At 52.4% G+C, this 25,200-nt stretch overlaps 1 protein-coding gene across 2 annotated transcripts in view; it reads left to right on the forward strand.

The window, feature by feature from the left end:
* The first annotated feature begins 1,527 nt into the window (after window positions 1-1,527).
* Window positions 1,528-25,200, forward strand: part of MSH6 (mutS homolog 6) — a 132,632-nt gene continuing 108,959 nt past the window's right edge. The window contains exons 1-2 of one of the 2 annotated variants that reach the window (XM_075339209.1): window positions 1,528-1,806; window positions 23,346-23,548. In XM_075339209.1, coding sequence (XP_075195324.1) covers window positions 1,604-1,806; window positions 23,346-23,548 — 406 coding nt within the window. In that variant the 5' untranslated portion in view covers window positions 1,528-1,603. The remainder of the gene's footprint in view (window positions 1,807-23,345; window positions 23,549-25,200) is intronic. The other variant, XM_075339210.1, reaches the window with a different exon arrangement.

The following is a 25,200-nucleotide window of genomic DNA, read 5'->3' on the forward strand; positions in this document are numbered from 1 at the left end:
GCCGGTGGGCGGGGAAAGCAGGGAATACGAGATGGAATAATGAGCGGCCGGCATTTTCAAAAGCAGGAGAAGCCGCCAGAGCAGTGTGACAGCTGTGCAGTGCCGCCCCCGTGATCTGTGAGTATAAAGGAGGGAGGGAGAGACCGACCGACAGAGAGAGACTGACCGACAGAGAGATAGACCGACGGACTGACCAAGACATCGACAAAGAGAGAGAGAGAGAGAGAGACTATTTACACAGTCTGGGCATGCCCAGAAAGAAAAAACTGAAACCAGCGCCGGTTTCCGGCATATGACGGATGACGACGAATCCGGCGCCCAAAGGCTTCCATTAAAAAAAAAAAGCCGTACGGCGCCGGATTTGGCGCAATCCATTTTTTCACCAGAGACAAAAAAATTCCCTTCAACATTCCATCCGTCCGCCGGACAAGCAAACTTTGCCGGATCTGGCGAAAGCGGATGGAACGCAAGGCACAGTCCGGCACAGTCCGGCGCTAATAGAAGTCTAAGGGGGGAAAAACGCATCTGGCGGCAACAGATGCCGGATCCGTTTTATCTGTTTTTTGCTGGATTGTGCCTGATGCCAAAAAACTGATGTGTGAAAGTAGCCTTACAGGGGAAGATAACTACATATCGAAAGGTCGAATCTATAAAATAAATATAAAGTAATTAAAAAAATACATGAACAAATAAAAAGCTGCTGCCAATCCAGATCGGTTACTGGCCGAAAAAAATAATGTGTCCGATATATAAAAACAACTAATTATATACATATATATATATATATATATATATATATATATATATATAGATTGTAAGCTCACACGTAATATAGCTCCTCTGATAAGCCATTTCTCTTACCTCATGTGCAGGGCATTGCAGTTTGTGTATCCATGGTTACATCCACTTATATAGTTATAGTTAGTTGCTCGTGGTCGTAACCATGGATACCTAAGCTGCAATGCCCTGCACATGAGGTATGAGACACAGCTATATCACGAGATCTATACTACATCTCTAAATGAAGGTATTTACTAATATTATTATTATTATTACACCTACTATATATTGATAGAAGCTTGGAGATGGGAATAACCGTTTTATTGTAAAGTGCTATGGAATATGTTGGCGCTATATAAATACAATTATTATAGATTATATTTTATAGGTTTTTTTATGTTTTATATGATATATTTAGCTATAATGTAGTGTATGTTGGTATATTGTATATGCTATATTATTAATGTATATTGTTATACTAGAATTATTTTATAACAATTTCACCGGTATTGGAAAAAAAGATGCAAAACTTCTATGAACATTGGAAGGAGAAATGATTGTACAGCGCAGTGTATGTGATATGGCGGCAGGGCACAATGTGGCGCAAAAATAACACCACGTGACTCTTCTCCCACAGTGTCCTTTCATAACAAGAGGCCCGGTCACCAGGGCAACAGGCTGCGCTCCACGTGCTCTGCCGGAGACTCCGCCCCTCTGCTGTACCCTGTCGCTGATTGGCACGGAGCGCGCACTTCCGGTGAGTGCGGTTTCCACCTGGTAGAAGGCTTTTCCCGCGCTCGGCTGCGGAGAGGTGACAGGCGCCATGTCTAAGCAGAGCAGCCTGTTCAGCTTCTTCACCAAGTCTCCCCCGGCCAGGACCAGCAAGGCCAAGAGCGGGGACTCCGCGTCTCCCACCGAGGCTGACGTGCCCGCCATCACCGGACACAAGGCCAGCACTTCTCCTCAAGAGTCAGCGGGGACCCCCAAACATGGAGGGAAGAAGACCCCCCGAGCGGCCACCCCCAGGTGAGTGCGGCCCCTGCACATGTGAACTACAGCTCCCAGCAGAGCAGCGGCCAGTTACTGAGCTCGGGTATACTCTGGTACATGGCTGCTCTGCGCACTGGGCATGCTGGGATTTGTAGTTCTGAAGTGCACAGTGTGATCCCGTTTGATCCTGGGAAAGCTGATGTAGGGGCTGTGGTGAGGGTCATCTCCTCGAGACCAACTTTACTGATTGCCGGGCACCCAGAGAGCTGACCCGTCCATCCCCTGTAGGACCGGCTGCGTCCACCCTCGTCCGTTTCCTGTAGGGCTGGCCGCGTCCCTCTGTCCGCTGCCACATGTAGAGCCACCTGCGTCCTGACTACCCCGTCCACACCGGCTGCGTCCCCCCACCCCGCCTGTAGGGCTGTCTGTGCCCCGTCCATCCCCTGTGGGGCCAGCTACGTCACCCACCTCCTCCATTCTTGTATGTTTCCTGTAGGGTTGGCTGAGTTGTGTTCCCTACCCAGTCCGCCACCTGTAGGGCCGGTTGCTTCCACCTGTCCGCCACTGGCTTCGTTCCCCCAATCTGCCGCCTATAGAGCTGATTGCTTCCCACCTTCACCGTCTGTTGCCTGTAGGGCCGGCTGCGTTGTTCCCTCCCTCTTCCGCTGCCTGTAGGGCCAGCTGCATCCCCCCTCTGTCTACCGCCTACCCCTATCCGCTGCCACATGTAGAGCCGCCTGCGTCCCGACTACCACTTCCACCAGCTGCGCCCCGTCTGTCACCTCTAGGGCCGGCTGCGTCGTGTTCCCTTTTCTTGTTTGCCGCCTGTGTCTACACCCCCCTCCGTTCCTGTCCGTCGCCGCCGCCTGCGTCTCGTCTACCCTGTCCACTGGCTGCGTCCCCACCCCCCCTGTCTGCAGCCTGTCTGTCGACTGATTCTGACTCAAATATCACCCATCGTCGGCCTGAATATCTGCACCAAATATTTCAGATTCATCAGTGGTGAAAATCTGAACGTAATCTGCACCCAGTCGTCCTACACCAGAGTTCAAAATCCTCTTCACTAGTCATTTTCTGTATAGAGAAAATTCTGCAGCATTTAGATGAGCTTTGTGTAATCTCCATCCTGAAACTCTCAGCAATTCCAGTACATATGATGGCAGTGCGGGTGAAAAACATACAAGGGGCAGAATTGCAGTGGATTTTCCATGTGAATTTGTGCCACAGATTTTAGTGGCAGCCAGGTGGAGGCAGAATTTTAAAGCAAACCTGCCACCAGATTTAGTGACTATAAGCTGCAGGCATCACCTCTGAGCTCTTAAATACAGCATTCCAGAATACTGTATATAAGAGCCCAGGCTGTTCTGTAGAACGTAAAAACATTTTATACTCACCTAGGGGGGCGATCTGGTCTGGGTGTCGCTGCTCTCCGATCTGGCGCCTCCTCTCTGCGGCGATCGCTGTCCTCCTCCTTAGACTCGTGTGCATGACATATCTTAAGTTATGCACACTAGCCAGCATTGTGGCCCTGCGCAGGCGCACTGGGATCTGCCCTCTTCAGGGCAGATTAAAGTATTGTAGTGCACATGCGCGGACAGTCTTTAACCTTTCCTCGCGCCTGCGCATTACAGTACTTTGATCTACCCTCAGCAAGGCAGATCAAAGTGCGCCTTCGCAGGATCGCAATGCCCGTCTGAGCTGGATAGAAGGAAGATGGAGATTGCAGCAAAGAGGAGGTGCCAGATGGACTGCCCCTCTAGGTGAGTTTTATAAAAGTGTTTTCAAAGGTCTACTGAGTGGCCTGGGCTCTTATATACAGTATTCTAGAATGCTGTATATAAGGGCTCACTGGTGGTGGCTGCAGCTTATAGTCGCCAAATCTGGTGACAGGTTCCCTTTTAAGGGTACGTGCCCATGATCCGGAAGACACTGCGTTCTGGACGGAGTGTTAGGCCTTGTGCGCACTAGGCGTTTTTGCCGCGTTTTTAGCGGCGTTTTTTAGCGCGTTTTTGTGCTGAAAACGCAGTGACATTGCTTCCCCAGCAATGTCTATGGGTTTTCATAAGTGCTGTCCACACAGCGTTTTTTTGTAGCTGCGTTTTTGTGGTGACCACAAAAATGCAGCATGTCAATTATTTCTGCGTTTTTCACCCATTGAGTTCAATGAGATGTTCAACAACGCAATGAAAAACGCATATAGCCGCGTTTCTATGACTAAAAACGCAGCTATAAACGCAAGGGGTGGGCAGTAAAGTGACGTGTACAGGAAGAGGATTCCTTCTGTTGGTAAACACAGAAGCATGAATCCTCCCGGTACCGTCACCGCTGCCTCCACCTCCCGTCCTGTGCATGTCAGCTCCGTGCGGCGCCATGTCTGGGCGGGAGGTGGAGGCAGCGGCGAAAACAAAAGTGAACAGTAGAAAAAAAAAAATGTCATATATACTCACCTGTCTGCAGGGTCCCGGTGCCATGCCCGCTCCCAGCCCCTGTCTCGGTAGCTATCAGCTGATCCTGCCGTCAGGGGACTTCATCAGCTGATTACCGGCAGCTCTTGCAGCGATCGGACAGGATCAGACTCCTGTAAAATCGATCGCTGCAGGAGCTGCCGGTAATCAGCACAGCACATAAGTGAGTATTATTTTTTTTTCTTCTACTGATGCATCAGCTGATTGTATAAAAGCCGATTATACAATCAGCTGATGTGTGATGGGATTCAGGCACTTGATCCTGACACATCATCTGATCGCTTTGCCTTCCAGCAAACCGATCAGATGATATTGGATCCGGATTGGACGGCGCGGGACCCTAACCCAGGATTACTGCGGAGGGGGGTTCTTTATTTCAATAAAGATGGCGTCACTAATTGTGTTGTGTTTTTATTTCTAATAAAAATATTTTTCTGTGTTGTGTGTTTTTTTTTTTTTTTGTTTTTTTGTTTTTTTTTTATCATTACTAGAAATTCATGGTGGCCATGTCTAATATTGGCGTGACACCATGAATTTCGGGCTTAGGGCTAGCTGATAATATACAGCTAGCCCTAACTCCATTATTACCCGGCTAGCCACCCGGCATCAGGGCAGCTGGAAGAGTTGGATACAACGCCAGAAGATGGCGCTTCTATGAAAGCGCCATTTTCTGGGGTGGCTGCGGACTGCAATTCGCAGTGGGGGTGCCCAGAAAGCTTAGGCACCCTGTACTGTGGATTCCAATCCCCAGCTGCCTAGTTGTACCCGGCTGGACTCAAAAATTAGGCGAAGCTCACGTCATTTTTTTTTTAATTATTTCATGAAATAAAAAAAAAAGGGCTTCTCTATATTTTTGGTTCCCAGCCGGGTACAAATAGGCAGCTGGGGGTTGGGGGCAGCCCGTACATGCCTGCTGTACCCGGCTAGCATACAAAAATATGGCGAAGCCCATGTCATTTTTTTTTTTCTTTTTGGGCAAAAAACTGCATACAGTCCTGGATGGAGGATGCTGAGCCTTGTAGTTCTGCAGCTGTTGTCTGCTCTCCTGCATACACTAGTGAATGGAGGATGCTGAGCCTTGTAGTTCTGCAGCTGCTGTCTGCTCTCCTGCATACACTAGTGAATGGAGGATGCTGAGCCTTGTAGTTCTCCAGCTGCTGTCTGCTCTCCTGCATACACTAGTTCTGCAGCTGTCTGTCTGCTCTCCTGCATACAATGAACATTTTGAAGAAGGAAATGACATCAGACCTTTTTTTTTTTTTTTCTTTCCTTTCATCAACAATCTTTAATGGCATTGTGCACTGATTAAAAACGCAGTGAGCAAAAACGCAGCAAAAAACGCAGCAAATCGCGGCAAAAACGCATGCGTTTTTGTCGCGTTTTTTTAGCCGCGGGTGCGTTTTTTGAGACTAAAACGCACATAAAAACGCAGCGTGAAAAAAACGCCTAGTGCGCACATACCCTTATTCAGTTTGAGGAGACGCTAGTGTCCTGTGCGTGAGAACGCAGCGTCCATGCCCATGATTAGGAGTCTGGGTGCAGCAGATTTTCGTTGTTCTCCCGTTCAGAACACTTGGGTCTCCAAGCGTAAATTGCCATGTTGTGGCTGAGAAGCTGCACCTAACATCAGTTTACGCTGTGACTGAAAGAAGCACAGTGTGCATGAGATTTCTATAAATCCCATCCTCTGTGCTTGTACTGCACAACCAAGATGCTGCAAACACTGATCGTGTGGACGTACCCTCACTGCCCATATTGTCTTTTAATGTAGAAGGGTGAATTCTGCATCTTACAAACAGCTGTGAATGTGTAACAGATTTTTTTTTTTTTTCCCCATGTGTAGGTCTACCCCATTGTATTCCCTTTAAGGCCGGGCCTGCGTGTTTTGGCTTCTGCTACATACCTAATGATAACGCTGGTGTGAATAGCGCCTAAAGGAATCTATATACTCAAGACTACAGCCGATTTTTTTTTTTTGTTTTTTTTTTGTTTTTTCTTCTTCTTCTTCCCCCCTCCTCCAAGATCTGTGTTTTCATTAGGGAGAATGGAGTAAAGCGCTGACACACATCTGGTGGCTTCTCACAAAAGAGTAGCACCCTGATCCTACTCTCCTCTTAGGAGGCCTCCCCGATTTGTTAGATGATTGGTTTTATTCTGACAAAATTTATATTTGGGTACGTGCACACAATCAGGATCCTCTGTGTTCAGGATGCGGCGGGTCCTGACGTGCGGAGCTGTGAGTCTCCTCCGCAGGAGACTGCAGCTGTTCGTGCCCACTATCAGGGTTCAGGCAGTTGTGGTCTCTGTCTTCTGTTCTCCCTGCAGACAACGCTTCTGTCTCCGCAACAAACAATTGAATTGCGGTGGCTCGGGAAGCCGCACCGCAGGTCAGATTGCAATGCGGGCAGTACACACACAGTGGGCATGGGATTTCTCGAAATCTCATCTACTGTACGTTGCAGCATTTTGGACCCGGCTGAAACATGCTGCGTCCAAAACGCTGTGAGCACTGACTGTGGGCACGCACTCTTGAGGATCTCATTTAACCACTTCACCCGCCAATTTCTTTTGTCTTAATTTTTTTCTTCCAAAAGCTATAATTTTTTTACTCTTTTGTCAATATAGACATGAGTGTTTTTTTTTTTTGTTTTTTTTTTGTTTATGGAACGAGTGTACGTTTGAATGACACCATTAATTCTGCCCCATATCGTACTGAAAAGTGGGAAAAATTCCAAGTGCAGTTTGCAAAAAAAAGTGCTATTGCACAATGTCTTTTTTTTTTGTTTTTTCTTTTGTATGTTGTGGTTCACCATATTCACTATATGGTAACACTTTGGGTACTTTCACGGTTCAGCGCAGTCCGTCACTATGGAGAATAGCGAAGTCCGTTAACGCACTGCGCTATTCTCCATAGACTTGTATGGACGACGCACTGTAACGCAAGTGTCAGCGTTGCATCCACTGGACGACGCAGCATTGTTATTTTGACGCTGCGTCGGGCGGAAGGAACGCAGCATGTAACGTTTTTGTGAGCGGCAGAAACCTTTATTTTTCACTGCGCATGTTGTTTGTTTGTTTTGTTTTTTTTTTAATCACAGAAACTTTATTTTGTTTCTCGGTGGCTGAACGTTCAGCTGAGCGCCCGCCCGCCGGCATGTGAGAGCGCTCAGCTGAGCGCCCGCCCGCCGGCATGTGAGAGCGCTCAGCTGAGCGCCCGCCCGCCGGCATGTGAGAGCGCTCAGCTGAGCGCCCGCCCGCCGGCATGTGAGAGCGCTCAGCTGAGCGCCCGCCCGCCGGCATGTGAGAGCGCTCAGCTGAGCGCCCGCCCGCCGGCATGTGAGAGCGCTCAGCTGAGCGCCCGCCCGCCGGCATGTGAGAGCGCTCAGCTGATCGTTCACAATAGTCTGCTGCCGGTAAACCTGTAAAGAAGAAAAAAATTAAAAAAAAAAGCTTTTCGTTGCTTTGTACAAACTGTTGCATCAGTTGTGCCATTATATGCAACGCATCCGTTGCATCCGTCACACAACGCAATGGAACGGATGCCGTTCAAGTGTGAAACTAGCCTTACCAGGCAATATGATTCCCCAGGTCAGTAGGAGTTCGTAGATACCAAACATGTATAGTTTTGGGGAGTGTTTTTGTTTTTTGTTTTTTTTTTTTTTTTTTTTTTTTTAAAGTACTGAAAAAGAATTCTGAAATTTGTCAAAAAAAAATAGCGTTTTTCGAGACCCATATAGCATTCACATTTTAGGGGGATCCAGGGCTGTGTGAGGGCTTATTTTGCATCCTAGAGAAAAAGAATCCGGCACTCAGATACTTGCAAAAAAAGAGATTTTCTTTATTCAAATGGCTCATATGTGTGAAGAATTGATTATACAAATGACGTTTCGGTCACATAGGACCTTCATCAAATTAGATTCACACAGTAATGAATAGCCAGGGGACAACGAGGAAATGAGCGCTAGAGTATATATGCGTCTGTCACGCCAGGGAAATGCGCTCCTAGCGTGACAGACGCATATATACTCTAGCACTAATTTCCTCGTTGTCCCCTGGCTATTCATTACTGTGTGAATCTAATTTGATGAAGGTCCTATGTGACCGAAACATCATTTGTATAATCAATTTTAATAATAATAATTCCGTTTCTTTGTCGCTCCATTGGGAGACCCAGACAATTGGGTGTATAGCTTCTGCCTCCGGAGGCCACACAAAGTATTACACTTTAAAAAGTGTAACCCCTCCCCTCTGCCTATACAACCTCCCGTGCATCACGGGCTCCTCAGTTTTATGCTTTGTGTTGAAGGAGGCACACATCCGCTCAAGCTCCCATTTTAGTCAGCAGCAGCTGCTGATTGTATCGGATGGAAGAAAAGAGGGCCCCCGGCATGCTCCCTTCTCACCCCACTAAGTCGGCGGTGCTGTTAAGGTTGAGGTACCCATTGCGGGTACAAAGGCTGGAGCCACATGCCGTTTTCCTTCCCCATCCCTTAGAGGCTCTGGGAGAAGTGGGATCCTATCCGGTCACAATTCACTGGGACCGGGCTCCCTCCGCAGCCCCTGGGGGAATCTGCCGGACAGGAGACTTGGTATCATCAGGGACAAGGCCCTGCATCTAAAGGTACTCTGTGTCCCTTTGGGGACGGTGCATGGAGCGCCTGTGTCACAGACGCTGCAGCGGCTGCTGTTTTTTTGTGACGACCGGGACTACCGCGCCGACCGCGCCTGTTTGCCGGCCGCGTTATTAACTTTAGTCCCTGGCTTCATGCGGCCTAGTACCATAACTCCCGCCCCCGGGCCTGCCAGTCAGGGGTAAGGGCGGGACGGTCGACTGGACGTCGGCAGTGAGGGCTGGAGCATACTTAGGTGTTCTCCTCCCCCCTCACTGATCACTGTGGGGCACCAGATTCCCGCACTTTATTAGTCGCCGCCCACGGCTCCCTCCTCCCCTGAGAGCTCCGGCAGCCATTTTTACAATCACTTCTGCCGGTGGAGGATTTCAGAACGAGCTCTGCAGCTCTGGGAGGCCCAAGGCAGGGAATCTGGTGGACACACAACCGCTTTGGGCGGTCGGTAAGCCACACCGGTTACCCGGTGCTGGTCCCCCTGGGGTGCCGAAGTAAATATATATATGTAAATATATATATATATATATATGTGTATGTATACATTTTCTCTGTTCGGCCGCATTGTTTTGCTTTTGGCTATATACCCTCAGTGATCACTCTCCGAGGAGACAACAGCATGTCGTCCGCAAAGAGCAAGGGTGCCAAGACACAGGGTTATTTTGCAACCTGTACCTCTTGTGCGGCTGTTACCTGCAGGTTCCACCTACCCTCACTGTGAGCAATGCTCGGCCCCTGTTGCACTCGCTCAGCCGGAGCCTCGGGCACTGGTGGGACCCTCGGCTCAGGTAGAACCCCCGGCTTCCACTGTCCAGGTGGCAGGGACAGAGTTTGCAGTTTTGACTGAGAAACTCTGAGTCGCTTTCACAATCCATGGCTCAGTCTATGGACAGATGGTCTGCTAAGATACTAGAAGCCTTGCAGTCCAGATCGGTCCTTACACAGGCCTCGGGCACTGTGAGTTTATCGCCCCCAGGCCCCTCTCGGTCTGCGCAGCAGCGTGCTCCTGGGGTGACACCTAGGTCTCACGGGGAGGACTCCGACACGGACCGCAGTCCCAGACCGGCTAAGCGGGCTCGCTGGGAACCTTCCCCGACTTCATCACACTGTTCGGGGTCTCAACTTGAGGACTCTCTGGAGGATGAAGCGGAGGTCGCAGCTCAGGGCTCTGACCCTGACGTTGCTCTCAATCTTGATACACCGGAAGGGGATGCCATAGTAAATGACCTTATAGCGTCCATCAACCAGGTGTTGGATCTATCTCCCCCGCCTCCACCTGTAGAGGAGTCTGCTTCTCAGCAGGAGAAACACCAGTTTAGGTTTCCCAAACGTACACGGAGTGCGTTTTTCGATCACTCTAACTTCAGAGATGCTGTCCAGAAGCACAGAGCATTTCCGGACAAGCGCTTTTCTAAGCGTCTTAATGACACACGTTACCCCTTCCCCGCTGACGTAGTTAAGGGTTGGGCTCAATGTCCCAAGGTGGATCCTCCAGTCTCTAGACTGGCGGCTAGATCCGTAGTATCAGTGGCAGATGGTTCATCGCTCAAGGATGCCACTGACAGGCAGAACTCCTGATGAAATCCATCTATGAAGCCACAGGCGCGTCTTTTGCCCCAGCCTTTGCAGCAGTGTGGGCACTCCAAGCTATCTCAGCTTGTCTGTCTGAGATTAATGCGGTCACACGTACCTCTGCTCCGCAAGTTGCGTCTTTGACTTCTCAGGCGTCGGTATTTTCATCCTACGCCATGAATGCCGTCCTGGACTCTGCGAGCCGTACAGCGGTAGCGTCCGCCAATTCGGTGGCAGTCCGCAGGGCCATGTGGCTACGCGAATGGAAGGCAGACTCTGCTTCCAAGAAGTTCTTAACCGGTTTGCCATTTTCTGGCGACCGTTCGTTTGGCGAGCGATTGGATGAAATTATTAAGCAATCCAAGGGAAAGGACTCGTCCTTACCCCAGTCCAAACCAAACAGACCTCAGCAACGAAAAATTCAATCGAGGTTTTGGTCCTTTCGGCCCTCAGCCAGGTCCCGATCATCCACGTCCAACAGGCCACAGAAGGGCCAGAGGAACTCTGATGCATGGCGGTCTAAGTCACGTCCTCCAAAGACCGCCGGAGGCACAGTCTCCAAGGCGGCCTCCTCATGACTTTCGGCCTCCCCAAACCGCATCCTCGGTCGGTGGCAGGCTCTCCCGCTTTTGCGACGCCTGGTGGCCACATGTCCAAGACCGATTGGGTGAGACATTCTGTCTCACGGTTACAGGATAGAGCTCAGCTCTCGTCCTCCGACTCGTTTCTTCAGAACATCCCCGCCCCCCGAGCGAGCCGATGCACTTTTTCAGGCGGTGAACACTCTGAAGACAGAAGGAGTTGTGATCCCCGTTCCCCTTCAAGAACGTGGTCGCGGTTTTTACTCCAACTTGTTCGTGGTGCCAAAAAAGGACGGATCATTCCGTCCCGTTCTGGACCTCAAACTGCTCAACAGACACGTGAGAACCAGACGGTTTCGGATGGAATCTCTCCGCTCTGTCATCGCTTCTGTGAGGCAAATCCCGGGATATGAAGATGAATTATGACTCCAGTCATAATCCCTCATCACTCCCTGGCAGTGCCCCCTCCCTTCTTGTTCTCAGTGTTCCACTTACACCTCCATGGCCATGTCCTGTGATATGGAAATGAGGTGGTGTGGGAACAATGGACACAGGATGACTCCCTGCCGTCACCCTGTAACAAGAGTTGTATCTCATTAGCAAGGCTATGGAAATAGCCAGACAGAACGACTCCAGTAAAAAATGGTTCATATCTCGCAAGCCATATTTCCGATAAATATGGCAACCATAAAAATGGTGTCTCCGCATGCGGACGATGCCGGCACACCCTTTTTATGGGAGCAGGACATTGGGAAATGCCCCAGGCGTGATATCAGCCAATGGGGAACTGGCAGACAGGTCATGAGTCCCCTCGTTCTGTAGCTAAATTCATAACTGTCACAATGAGAGCATTGGCGTCCGCCTACGACGCTCCCAGGCAAAGTTATGGCCATATTCCATGTTGTGGATTGTCCATAACTCAAGCCAGGGGTGGAGCAGTGCTTCCCTGTGAGGTCACTAAGGTAGGAGGGGACCTGGATCTGCCCAGGTTGATAACCCTACTTCGGCCATTTTCCGGGGTTCTTTTCGCTGGGGGCACGTGTAGGAAACATCTGTGGGAAGGATCCTAGAAACCTGGCCTACAGCGCCCCCCTGTGGCCAGACGCAACAAGGTAACTGCTGGAACTGTGTATGCCTGTTTGTAACCCATGCTTTGATTGTAACTGTACTCTGACATATGTATATTCTGTAGATTCCCTATTGTATATATTGTAGTTCTAGTGTGCTTTAGGCTGATTAAATTATATAATTAATCTTGGGCTGTTCTGTTATCTCGATCTTGAATCCCACGTCTGTGTGTTCGGCTAATAGTTACCGTAAATCGGTTGGTGGCAGCGAATTGTGCCAAGGATTATTGTGGGGAGGCCAGTGAGATTCGGGGAGATTTTATATATTCCGCCCGCGGAGGTCGGGGGAATATATACCTTACTCTCACCGGGGACCCTTCAATAATCGGCATAAGTAGTATAGCGGCCTCCTTGCTTATTGTCGGGCAATTCCATAATTGGCCTGACTATAAGAGGGGCGCTAGAGAGCGCGTCACGTGCTCTGTCTGTCGGTCGGGAGGTATAAAGGAGGGGTGACCCCCACTTGTTACCCCCCGATTGTGACGTACTGGTAGCCAGCGCGGGGGATTTCTGAGTGACCCCCCCGGTGGTTTGTGACATATTGGGGGCATAGCGGTGGGATCGAGATAATAGTGTGTGTGAGTGTGAGACCCATACTCCCAGACACTAAAGACTGCCTGCAGCAGCTGTGGCTGCTGGGGTCTTCAGACTAGCTCAACACTAGAGTGTCAGAGTGCAGATACTGTAAGGTGTGTGTGGAGGCATCAGGTGTCAGTTCTGTGTCAGTGACCAAAAGTCTGCAAGAATGGCTGATGGCACCAGGAGCAGAGCTAGGCAACTGGCCAATGCTAAAGCAGGAGCCGAAGAGAGGGAGGACGGTGCTGTGGACAGTAATGAGGAGGTTGTCCACGAGCCCTCCAGGAGCTCGACGCCAGAAAACCGTTCTGCAGAGGACAGCGCACAAGCTGGCAATTATGGACAAGATGAGGAGCAGCTCACCCAAGGGTCCTCAACGAGCCAGATGCCAGCCCTCCGCTCTGCAATGGACAGTGAATCACCAGGCTCCGCAGCGGGCCGCAGATCACCACGTGCCATTCCACCGAGCCTGGGAGGCTCGGATAGCCTTCTTCAAATGGCTATGGCCCTTCTCCAGGCTGGAGACCAAGAGGGCTACAAGGGACTCCTGGCAGAGCGCAGGGCAGAGCGGCAAGCAGCGCGTGAGGCTGAGGCTGCGGAGCGGCAGGCAGCGCGTGAAGAGCGCCAGGCAGAGCGTGACTACCAGCTGCAGCTAGCTCAGCTCCGGCCCTCATCAGCCACACGTGACCTTCAAGACACCAAACTTCCAAAGGTCCGTGTTGAGGACTTCCCAGTGCTGGAGAAGGATGGAGACTTGGACTCTTTCTTGACTGCTTTTGAACGGACTTGCTTGCAGCACCATCTGAACAAGGACCAGTGGGCCAAATACCTGACCCCCCGTTTAAGGGGTAAGGCCCTGGATATCCTTGGGGACTTGCCTGCTGAGGCAGATCAGGGCTACGACACCATCAAGCGGGCCCTGATCCAACAGTACAACCTCACTCCAGAGTCCTACCGCAAGAAGTTCCGGAGCCTACAGAAGGGACCAAAGGACTCCTGGGCTGACCACCGGCGGGCACTTGCCCGAGCTGCCGACCACTGGACCCAAGGCCTGCAGCTTTCCACCGGACCGGAGATCCTGGACTTGTTCATCACGGAGCAACTCTTGTGGAACTGCCCTGAGGATCTCCGCCAGTTCATCCGAGACCAGAAGCCAAAGGGGTCCACGGCTACAGCTGCCCTTGCCGATGACTACACCAACAACCGGGCCCCTGAGGCCAGGAGAGCGGCCACCAGCAGCACCTGGAGAGGGGGTAAGATGAATTCTGCGACTGCCCCACCTGCCCCTAGACTGCAGGGGGTGTCCCCCTCAACTCCCCTCTCCAGGCCCGTGGCGGAACCAAGACGGTGCCACCAGTGCAACCTACCTGGACACTTCAAGGCCATGTGCCCTCAGCGTCCCAAGGCCCCGGCTCCGTCCCCGTCCCAAGGGCCGCCCAAGGTGTATTGTGTGGGTGGGGGTGGTGGTAGGTCCCTGGACAGCTTCCAACCTGTCACCGTCGGCCGGTCTGTGACCATAGGACTGCGAGACAGCGCCTCGGAGGTGACTCTGGTGCGGCCTGAGATGGTGTCCCCCCAAGACTTGATCCCTGGAAAAACCCTCGCTGTCTCCGGGATTGGAGGCACTGACCCGGCGCTGCCTGTTGCTGACATTTATGTGGACTGGGGCGCAGGGCGGGGGGTGAGGGAGGTGGGGGTAACTGATCGGATCCCTGCAAACGTGCTACTTGGGACAGATTTGGGGCAGATAACCTCCCAGTTTGGGCCCCCCCCAAGGGCTGAACCTTCAGCCCGTACTGACATGACTCCTAACAATGTTAATGTGTTATCTATGAATGATGTAAGGGAGGAGGGAGTGAACTCTGATTTTTCTGCTTGCATAGACACCATAGACACACACTCAGCTGCAGCTGTGACAGGGGAGGGGGTCAGAGAAAGGTGTGACAATGCCTCTACAAGTAATCAGCCTGTGAGCTGGGATCTGTTGCCCTCTGCAGGGATAAGCAGAGAGCAGGGTGCTGCAGGGGGAGGACCAGTGTGTGGGGTGGGGGCTACCACAGCAAATGTGGGGTCCCCAGAGATTTCACAGCGGGGTTCTGTTGCTGCAGGAGGGGAACAGGCAGGTGAGATTGGGGCCGGTCCAGGAGCGGAAGTGCTCCCAGGTAAGATCTCGGTGCATGGTTCCCCCACAACCGGGGTGTCAGGAAGCCAGGTAGGTCTGCCTGAACCGGCGACTTGGTCAGGAACGGAGGAGGAGCAGGCACGACCCACGGTCGCAGCGGCTGTGGCCGCTGTCACCCGCAGTGGGAGTGCTGGAAGCCAAGGGGCCTCCCGGAGGTCCGATAGCTCTTCCCCTTCTGATCAAGTGGCAGCCGAGTCAGGTGGAGGCCAGGACACAGGTCCCGGGGTACTGACTGAAGATGTGACAGTCACGTCGATTCTGGCCACATCTAGTCAGGGGTTTCAGGCAGCGTTAGAAGCTGACGACAGCCTGAAAGCTCTTAAGGAGCAGGCGGCACAGCCTCCCTCGGACTCGGACCCGGAGCGAGTGGTCTGGGACCAAGGACGGCTGTACCGGGCCACGGTCCAGCAGGGTTCACCGGAGGCGTGGCCCAGGGACCGACAGTTGGTGGTACCCTATCCGTTCCGGACGGAGTTGTTGCGGATCGCACATGAGATTCCGATGGCCGGACACCTAGGGATCGCTAAGACCAAGGCCAGGTTAAACCAGCATTTCTACTGGCCAAAAATGGGGGCCGATGTGGCTGCCTACTGCCGTTCGTGTGAAACCTGTCAGAGAGTGGGGAAGGCGGGGCCACGCCCCAAAGCCCCACTGGTATCTCTGCCAATCATCGATGAGCCTTTCAGGAGGGTGGCTGTGGATCTGGTCGGCCCGCTGGCCATCCCCAGCAGCTCCGGGAAACGCTTCATACTGACGGTAGTGGACTATGCCACCCGGTACCCAGAAGCAGTGGCCTTGTCGTCCATTCGGGCTGACAAGGTGGCCACCGCATTGCTGGAGATTTTCTCCCGAGTGGGTTTTCCCCAGGAAATGCTCACTGACCGGGGGACCCAATTCATGTCCCAGCTGATGGAGGCCCTCTGTAGGCAAGTCCAGGTGCGACATCTGGTGGCCAGCCCGTACCATCCACAGACTAATGGCCTGTGCGAGCGGTTCAATGGCACCTTAAAGCAGATGCTTAAGATGTTGGTCGACTCCCATGGGCGTGACTGGGAGCGGTATCTCCCACACCTGTTATTTGCTTACCGGGAGGTTCCACAGGCCTCAACAGGATTCTCACCGTTTGAGCTCCTGTACGGGCGACGTGTGCGGGGCCCCCTGGCTCTGGTGAAAGAGGCTTGGGAAGGGGATTTGGCCACCCCTGGAGTGTCGGTTATCGAGTATGTCATGCGCTTCCGGGACAAAATGCAGGCCTTGACGCAACTGGTACACGACAATATGGCTCAAGCCCAGGCCGATCAGAAGCGTTGGTACGACCAGAACGCTTGTGAGAGGACCTACCAAGTGGGTCAAAAGGTGTGGGTACTGGTCCCCGTACCACAGGACAAGCTTCAGGCAGCCTGGGAAGGCCCATACCTCGTGTACCAGCAGCTCAACCCTGTAACGTACCTGGTCACCCTGGACCCTGCCCGTGGAAGGCGGAAGCCCTTCCATGTGAACATGATGAAGGCACATCATGAGCGGGAGGCATGTGCGCTCCCCGTGTGCAACCTGCCCGAGGAGGGAGAAGCGGAAACCCTCTTGGATATGCTAGCCCAGGTTAGGGCAGGCGGATCCATTGAGGATGTGGAGGTTGGCCACCAGCTCTTGGAAGACCAACGGTCCCAGCTGTGGGCCACCCTCCTCCCCTTCCGGGGGTTGTTTACCAACCAGCCCGGAAGGACTGACTTGGCTGTCCATCACGTGGACACTGGGGATCATCCCCCGATCCGGCGTTCAGCATATCGGGTCTCCCTGGAGGTGCAGCAACACATGCGCCAGGATTGACGAGATGCTGAAGCTGGGGGTGATCCAGGCATCCAACAGCGCTTGGGCCTCGCCTGTAGTCCTCGTCCCTAAGAAGGACCGAACCACTCGGTTCTGCGTGGACTACAGGGGGCTCAATGCGGTCACGGTCGCCGATGCGTACCCAATGCCACGCATCGATGACCTGCTCGATCAGTTGGCCGGGGCTCAGTACCTGACCATCATGGACCTGAGCCGGGGATATTGGCAGATCCCCCTGACTCGCAAGGCCAGGGAACGCTCTGCCTTTATTACCCCATTTGGACTGTACGAGTCCACGGTGATGCCATTCGGGATGAGGAATGCCCCTGCCACTTTCCAGCGGATGGTCAACACCCTGCTCAAGGGACTTGAAGGGTACGCGGCCGCGTACCTGGATGACATTGCCGTCTTCAGTCCCACCTGGGAGGACCACCTAGAGCATCTAGCACAGGTGCTCAGGCGGATCCACCGGGCAGGTTTGACCATCAAGCCGGGAAAGTGTCAGCTGGCCATGAGCGAGGTCCAGTACCTCGGTCACCGGGTAGGTGGGAGAACACTGAAGCCCGAGCCTGAGAAAGTGGAAGCCATCGCATCCTGGCCCACCCCCAGGACCAAGAAGCAGGTGATGTCCTTCTTGGGGACCGCTGGGTACTATAGGAGGTTTGTTCCATGCTATAGTAGCCTGGCAAAGCCCTTGACGGACCTCACCAAGAAGAAGCTGCCCTCTGCAGTCGATTGGACAATGGACTGCGAGACAGCCTTCCGGGCCCTAAAGGACGCCCTGTCCAGCCCGCCCGTGCTACAGGCAGCCGACTTCACGCGGCCGTTTGTAGTACAGACCGACGCCAGTGACTTCGGCCTCGGTGCGGTGCTCAGCCAGGTGGACTCTGCGAGCCAAGAGCACCCAGTCTTGTACCTGAGCAGGAAGCTGTTACCAAGGGAAGTTGCCTATTCCACGATGGAGAAGGAGTGCCTGGCCATAGTGTGGGCCCTGCAGCGTCTGCAACCCTATCTATACGGGCGCCATTTCATCGTGGAGACGGACCACAATCCCCTCAGCTGGTTGCACACCGTCTCTGGGACGAATGGGCGATTGTTGCGATGGAGCCTTGCGCTCCAGCAATACAACTTCACCATTCGCCACAAAAGGGGCCGTGACCACGGTAACGCAGACGGGCTGTCCCGACAAGGAGAGGTCGCGGACGGGCGCACGGGGGAACACCGGAGTGTGCTGCCCCCTAGCGCCCTCAAAAGGGGGGAGGTGTGAGGCAAATCCCGGGATATGAAGATGAATTATGACTCCAGTCATAATCCCTCATCACTCCCTGGCAGTGCCCCCTCCCTTCTTGTTCTCAGTGTTCCACTTACACCTCCATGGCCATGTCCTGTGATATGGAAATGAGGTGGTGTGGGAACAATGGACACAGGATGACTCCCTGCCGTCACCCTGTAACAAGAGTTGTATCTCATTAGCAAGGCTATGGAAATAGCCAGACAGAACGACTCCAGTAAAAAATGGTTCATATCTCGCAAGCCATATTTCCGATAAATATGGCAACCATAAAAATGGTGTCTCCGCATGCGGACGATGCCGGCACACCCTTTTTATGGGAGCAGGACATTGGGAAATGCCCCAGGCGTGATATCAGCCAATGGGGAACTGGCAGACAGGTCATGAGTCCCCTCGTTCTGTAGCTAAATTCATAACTGTCACAATGAGAGCATTGGCGTCCGCCTACGACGCTCCCAGGCAAAGTTATGGCCATATTCCATGTTGTGGATTGTCCATAACTCAAGCCAGGGGTGGAGCAGTGCTTCCCTGTGAGGTCACTAAGGTAGGAGGGGACCTGGATCTGCCCAGGTTGATAACCCTACTTCGGCCATTTTCCGGGGTTCTTTTCGCTGGGGGCACGTGTAGGAAACATCTGTGGGAAGGATCCTAGAAACCTGGCCTACAGCGCCCCCCTGTGGCCAGACGCAACAAGGTAACTGCTGGAACTGTGTATGCCTGTTTGTAACCCATGCTTTGATTGTAACTGTACTCTGACATATGTATATTCTGTAGATTCCCTATTGTATATATTGTAGTTCTAGTGTGCTTTAGGCTGATTAAATTATATAATTAATCTTGGGCTGTTCTGTTATCTCGATCTTGAATCCCACGTCTGTGTGTTCGGCTAATAGTTACCGTAAATCGGTTGGTGGCAGCGAATTGTGCCAAGGATTATTGTGGGGAGGCCAGTGAGATTCGGGGAGATTTTATATATTCCGCCCGCGGAGGTCGGGGGAATATATACCTTACTCTCACCGGGGACCCTTCAATAATCGGCATAAGTAGTATAGCGGCCTCCTTGCTTATTGTCGGGCAATTCCATAATTGGCCTGACTATAAGAGGGGCGCTAGAGAGCGCGTCACGTGCTCTGTCTGTCGGTCGGGAGGTATAAAGGAGGGGTGACCCCCACGTGTTACCCCCCGATTGTGACGTACTGGTAGCCAGCGCGGGGGATTTCTGAGTGACCCCCCCGGTGGTTTGTGACAGCTTCGATGTCCCAAGGAGACTTCCTAGCATCAATCGACATCAGGGATGCTTATCTCCATGTGCCGATTGCACCGGAGCATCAACGCTTCCTGCGTTTCGCCATCGGGGACGAACACCTTCAGTTTGTGGCACTGCCTTTCGGCCTGGCGACAGCCCCACGGGTCTTCACCAAGGTCATGGCATCCGTGGTGGCGGTCCTACACTCTCAGGGCCACTCGGTGATCCCTTACTTAGACGATCTCTTAGTCAAGGCTCCCTCCCGGGCGGCATGCCAACACAGCCTGACCATTGCTCTGGAGACTCTCCAGAGGTTCGGGTGGATCATCAATTTCCCAAAGTCAAAATTGACACCGACCCAATCACTGACTTACCTCGGGATGGAGTTTCATACTCTCTCAGCGATAGTGAAGCTTCCGCTGGACAAACAGCGTTCGATGCAGACAGGGGTGCACTCTCTTCTTCGGGCCCAGTCACACCCCTTGCGGCGCCTCATGCACTTCCTAGGGAAGATGGTGGCAGCAATGGAGGCAGTTCCCTTTGCGCAGTTTCATCTGCGTCCACTTCAATGGGACATTCTCCGCAAATGGGACAGGAGGTTGACGTCCCTAGACAGGAACGTCTCTTTCACTGGCAACCAAAACCTCTCTTCAGTGGTGGCTTCTTCCCACTTCTTTGTCGAGGGGAAAATCCTTCCTGCCCCCATCCTGGGCTGTGGTCACGACGGACGCGAGTCTGTCAGGGTGGGGAGCGGTTTTTCTCCACCACAGGGCTCAGGGAACCTGGACTCCGACAGAGTCCTCCCTTCAGATCAATGTTCTGGAGATAAGGGCAGTGTATCTAGCCCTAAAGGCGTTCCATCGGTGGCTGGAGGGCAGGCAGATCCGCATACAGTCGGACAACGCCACGGCGGTCGCGTACATCAACCACCAGGGCGGCACACGCAGTCGTCAAGCCTTCCAAGAAGTTCGGCGGATTCTGCTGTGGGCGGAGGCCACAGCCTCCACCATCTCCGCAGTTCACATCCCGGGCGTAAAAAACTGGGAAGCAGACTTTCTCAGTCGCCAGGGCATGGACGCAGGGGAATGGTCTCTTCACCCGGACGTGTTTCAAGAGATCTGTTGCCGCTGGGGAACGCCGGACGTCGACCTCATGGCGTCTCAGCACAACAACAAAGTCCCGGCATTCATGGCACGGTCTCAAGATCACAGAGCTCTGGCGGCGGACGCATTAGTTCAGGATTGGTCGCAGTTTCGACTGCCTTATGTATTTCCTCCTCTGGCACTACTGCCCAGAGTGTTACGCAAGATCAGGTCCGACTGCCGCCGCGCCATCCTCGTCGCTCCAGACTGGCCGAGGAGGTCGTGGTACCCGGATCTGTGGCACCTCACGGTAGGTCAACCGTGGGCACTCCCTGACCGACCAGACTTGCTGTCTCAAGGGCCATTTTTCCATCTGAATTCTGCGGCCCTCAACCTGACTGTGTGGCCATTGAGTCCTGGCTCCTAGCGTCCTCAGGGTTATCTCAAGATGTCATTGCCACTATGAGACAGGCCAGGAAACCAACGTCCGCCAAGATCTATCACAGGACTTGGAGGATCTTCTTATCCTGGTGCTCTGATCAGGGTTTTACTCCCTGGCCGTTTGCCTTGCCCACTTTTCTTTCTTTCCTTCAATCCGGAATGGACAAGGGTTTGTCTCTCGGCTCTCTCAAGGGACAAGTATCGGCGCTTTCCGTGTTTTTTCAAAAGCGTCTAGCCAGGCTTCAGCAGGTCCGCACGTTCCTGCAGGGAGTTTGCCACATAGTCCCACCTTACAAGAGGCCGCTGGAACCATGGGATCTTAACAGAGTGCTAAAGGCTCTTCAGAAACCACTTTTCGAGCCACTGCGGGATGTCTCTCTATCACGTCTTTCGCAGAAGGTGGCCTTTCTAGTGGCAGTTACATCACTCCGGAGAGTGTCTGAGCTAGCAGCGCTGTCATGCAAAGCCCCCTTCCTGGTTTTTCACCAGGATAAGGTGGTTCTGCGTCCGGTCCCGGAATTTCTCCCTAAGGTGGTATCCCCTTTTCATCTCAATCAGGATATCTCCTTACCTTTTTTTTGCCCTCATCCAGTTCACCAATGTGAAAAGGATTTGCACTTGTTAGATCTAGTGAGAGCACTCCGGCTCTACATTTCTCGCACGGCGCCCCTGCGCCGTTCTGATGCGCTCTTTGTCATTGTCGCTGGCCAGCGTAAGGGGTCGCAGGCTTCCAAGTCAACCTTGGCTCGGTGGATCAAGGAACCGATTCTTGAAGCCTACCGTTCTTCTGGGCTTCCGATTTCCTTCAGGGCTGAAAGCCCATTCTACCAGAGCCGTAGGTGCATCCTGGGCATTGCGGCACCAGGCTACGGCTCAGCAGGTGTCAGGCGGCTACCTGGTCGAGTCTGCACACTTTCACGAAACACTATCAGGTGCATGCATATGCTTCGGCAGATGCCAGCCTAGGTAGGCGAGTCCTTCAGGCGGCGGTTGGCCACCTGTAAGAGGGGGCCGTTTTTCGGCTCTTTTTTTATCGAGGTATTCTTTTACCCACCCAGGGACTGCTTTTGGACGTCCCAATTGTCTGGGTCTCCCAATGGAGCGACAAAGAAGGGAATTTTGTTTACTTACCGTAAATTCCTTTTCTTCTAGCTCCTATTGGGAGACCCAGCACCCGCCCCTGTTCCCTTCGGGCTGTTGTTCTTTTGTGTACACATGTTGTTCATGTTGAATTGTTCTTTTGGTTCATGGTTCAGTTCTCCGAACATCCTTCGGATTGAATTTGCCTTAGACCAATTTATAAGTTTCCTCCTTCCTGCTTTTGCACCAAAACTGAGGAGCCCGTGATGCACGGGAGGTTGTATAGGCAGAGGGGAGGGGTTACACTTTTTAAAGTGTAATACTTTGTGTGGCCTCCGGAGGCAGAAGCTATACACCCAATTGTCTGGGTCTCCCAATAGGAGCTAGAAGAAAAGGAATTTACGGTAAGTAAACAAAATTCCCTTCTTTTGGAACCCCCGTTCCCATGCATCATGTTTTCATACCTTTGTTTTGCATATTTCGCCCTTTATGCATGTGGAGATTTACAGGTCTTGTGCGCACTAGACGGAATTTCCCGCGGATTTGCTGCCTGTTTTGCTGCAGAAAATGTTCATAACATCCCTGCGGTGAATCACCAGCAAATCCTACGGGAAAAATAAATGCTGTGCGCACTAGGCGGATTTTGACAGCTGCATGTTTTGCTGTGGGACTCCCGCAGCAAAAACAATTGCATGTCACTTCTTTTCCGCAGGTAGCTGCGGGACTGGCTACCGGAGGAATCTCCAGTAATGCCAGGCCTGGATTCGGTTACCTGCACTGAACTCCGGAGCTGTCACTTGAGCTCCGGAGTGTAGCGAAGACTAAATTGCGATAGCCGAGTGATAGTTTCCCCGGGGATTGCTGTTTAGTTCAGGCCGGGCTGATCTCCGGTGCTCAGGTGACAGCTGTAGAGAGGCCGGGCTGCACGCCAGAGCTGTCACCTGAGCTCCGGAGATCAGCCCGGCCAGAACTAAACTGCAATCGCCGGGGAATCAATCACTTGGTGCTCGCAGTTTAGTCTAGGCTGCACTCCGGAGCTCAGGTGACAGCTCCAGAGTTCAGTGCAGGTAACCACGGCCAGGCCTGGTATTACTGGAGATTCCTCCAGTAGCCAGTCCGACGCTGGCTGCGACATTTCCGCACAAAATCCGCAACAAAACGCATGCGGATTTCGGTGTGGTATTTTCCCGCAGGTGCGGAAATCTTACTGAGCCTCCAGAATTTTCTTAAGAAAATTCCTTTTTGTAGTGCGCACAGGGCCTTCGTGTTCAGATCTCCTTAGGGACGTTGTCCTCTGAAGCTGCCAGGGACCTTTGTAGGGGCCTCTCTTAACAAGAATTTCACGAGTTCTTGAAAATGGGAGTTTTACATCATTCTATGGAAATAAGACACCCTTTTGTGCTTAATGCCCCAAATATTTTTTTTCTTGCAGTTGTTAAAATGTAATTTTTTTTTTTTGTCTTTCTTTGTCGCCCTTCAGTGTGGTTTGTGATTTTGCTCCAGGAGATCTTGTCTGGGCCAAGATGCCAGGTTACCCATGGTGGCCTTCCTTGGTTTACAACCATCCCGAACAAGAGACGCACGTGAGAGGAAAGGGAAAGTCCCTCCATGTTCATGTCCAGTTTTTTGATGAACCTCCAACCAGAGGATGGGTGGGAGCAAAATATGTGAAGAATTATTCAGGTACAGTTTTAGCTAAGCTTATTTTGAAAAAGAGTAGCCATGTGGGGATGGATTTACTCTTTTAGAATGCACACTCCCCCACCGCCCACCAAAACTGGGGGTGCGTCTTCTAATATGGATATGCCTTACCTGGGTGGCGGTGGTGGCACAGGGTCGGCAATACTGATGTCTCGGAAGACGGGGGATTGTCACTGCAGTGGAGCGGCTCAGGAGGGTTACAGGGCAGAGGGTTGGCGATAACTGTGGTCCCAGGGGTATCGCGGCAGCGGGCCCCATTAAACTACCTGTACTTGATGTGATGGACTTTAAGAAAATTGCCTCGGAGGCCAATCTGCGCACATGTTGCCTCTGTGGCCATTTTCTTAGGCTATGTGCGCACTGGGAAATGGAATTTTCTTGAGAAAATTCCGCATGCTCTCAAAGATTACCGCACCCGCGGTAAAAAACCGCGGGAAACCGCACCCGAAAACCGCATGCGGTTTGCTGCGGTTTTACCGCGGTATTATTCGCGGTATTGCCGCGGTTTTGCCGCATGCGGGTTGGGATGTGCTTTATTGCATTCAATGCAATAAAGCACATTGAAAAAAAAAGTCATTTAATTCTGAGATAGTAGATAGACAGAAGAGTAGACAGAGGGATAGATAGATGACAGATCGCTGCATTTCCCACGTTCGGCAGTGAGTTCACATTACCGGCCGTGGGAAATGACCGGTAATTACCTCTGCTGTCTGCTGCTTTCATTCAGCGCTGTGTCAGTGACAGTCGCGGCTGGATGTAAGCAGCGCAGGACCCTGTGGATTACGCCGGAGCGGTGGATTACGCCGGAGCTTTGGTGCGGGAGGGGTTAATAAAAGGGTGAACGAGGCTTGTTTGTTTTATTTAAAATAAAGGATTTTTCGGTGTCTGTGTTTTTTTTCACTTTACTTACGGGTTGATCATGTCAGCTGTCTCATAGACGCTGCCATGATCAAGCCTGGAGTTAATGGCGGTGGTCCCCCACCATCATTAACCCCTTGTATTACCTTGCTGCCACTGCTACACGGCGGCAAGAAGAGCCGGGGACACGCCGGTAGTGCCGCATAATGCATGCGACAGTGCCGGGGCAGCTGCGGCTGATATTCTCGGCTGCGGGAGGGGGAGTGAGGCGGGGGACATTAACCCTGCCCCTCTCCCTCCCCAGCCTGAGAATACCGGGCCGCCGCTGTGTGCTTACCTCGGCTGGACGGTAAATATGCAGCGGAGCCCACGTTCTTTGTTTTCTATATTTCCGTTTTCTTTCTATGTGTCTGTGATGTCTATCTGTGTCTGTGATGTCTGTGTCTGTGATCTGTGTGTGTGTTTACTCTCTGCACGGCTTCCTCTTCCTGTAATGACATCACTTCCCTGCAAACCGCAGACAAGCGATGTACATTACCAGAGGTAAACCGCGAAATACCGCAGGGAATAACGCAGGAAAACGCAGTGAACCGCACAGAATTTGCTGCCTGCGTTATTCCCTGCGGGATTTCATGATTAACATTGGAGTCAATGGAGTGAAATCCCGCAGCGATGTGCGGAAAAGAAGTGACATGCACTTGTTTTTGCTGTGGGATTCCCGCAGCAAAACATGCAGCTGTCAAATTCCGCCCAGTGCGCACAGGATTTTTTTTCTC

This window comes from Anomaloglossus baeobatrachus, chromosome 3 (assembly GCF_048569485.1).
Source record: "Anomaloglossus baeobatrachus isolate aAnoBae1 chromosome 3, aAnoBae1.hap1, whole genome shotgun sequence".
In the NCBI taxonomy this organism is placed as follows: Eukaryota; Metazoa; Chordata; class Amphibia; order Anura; family Aromobatidae; genus Anomaloglossus; species Anomaloglossus baeobatrachus.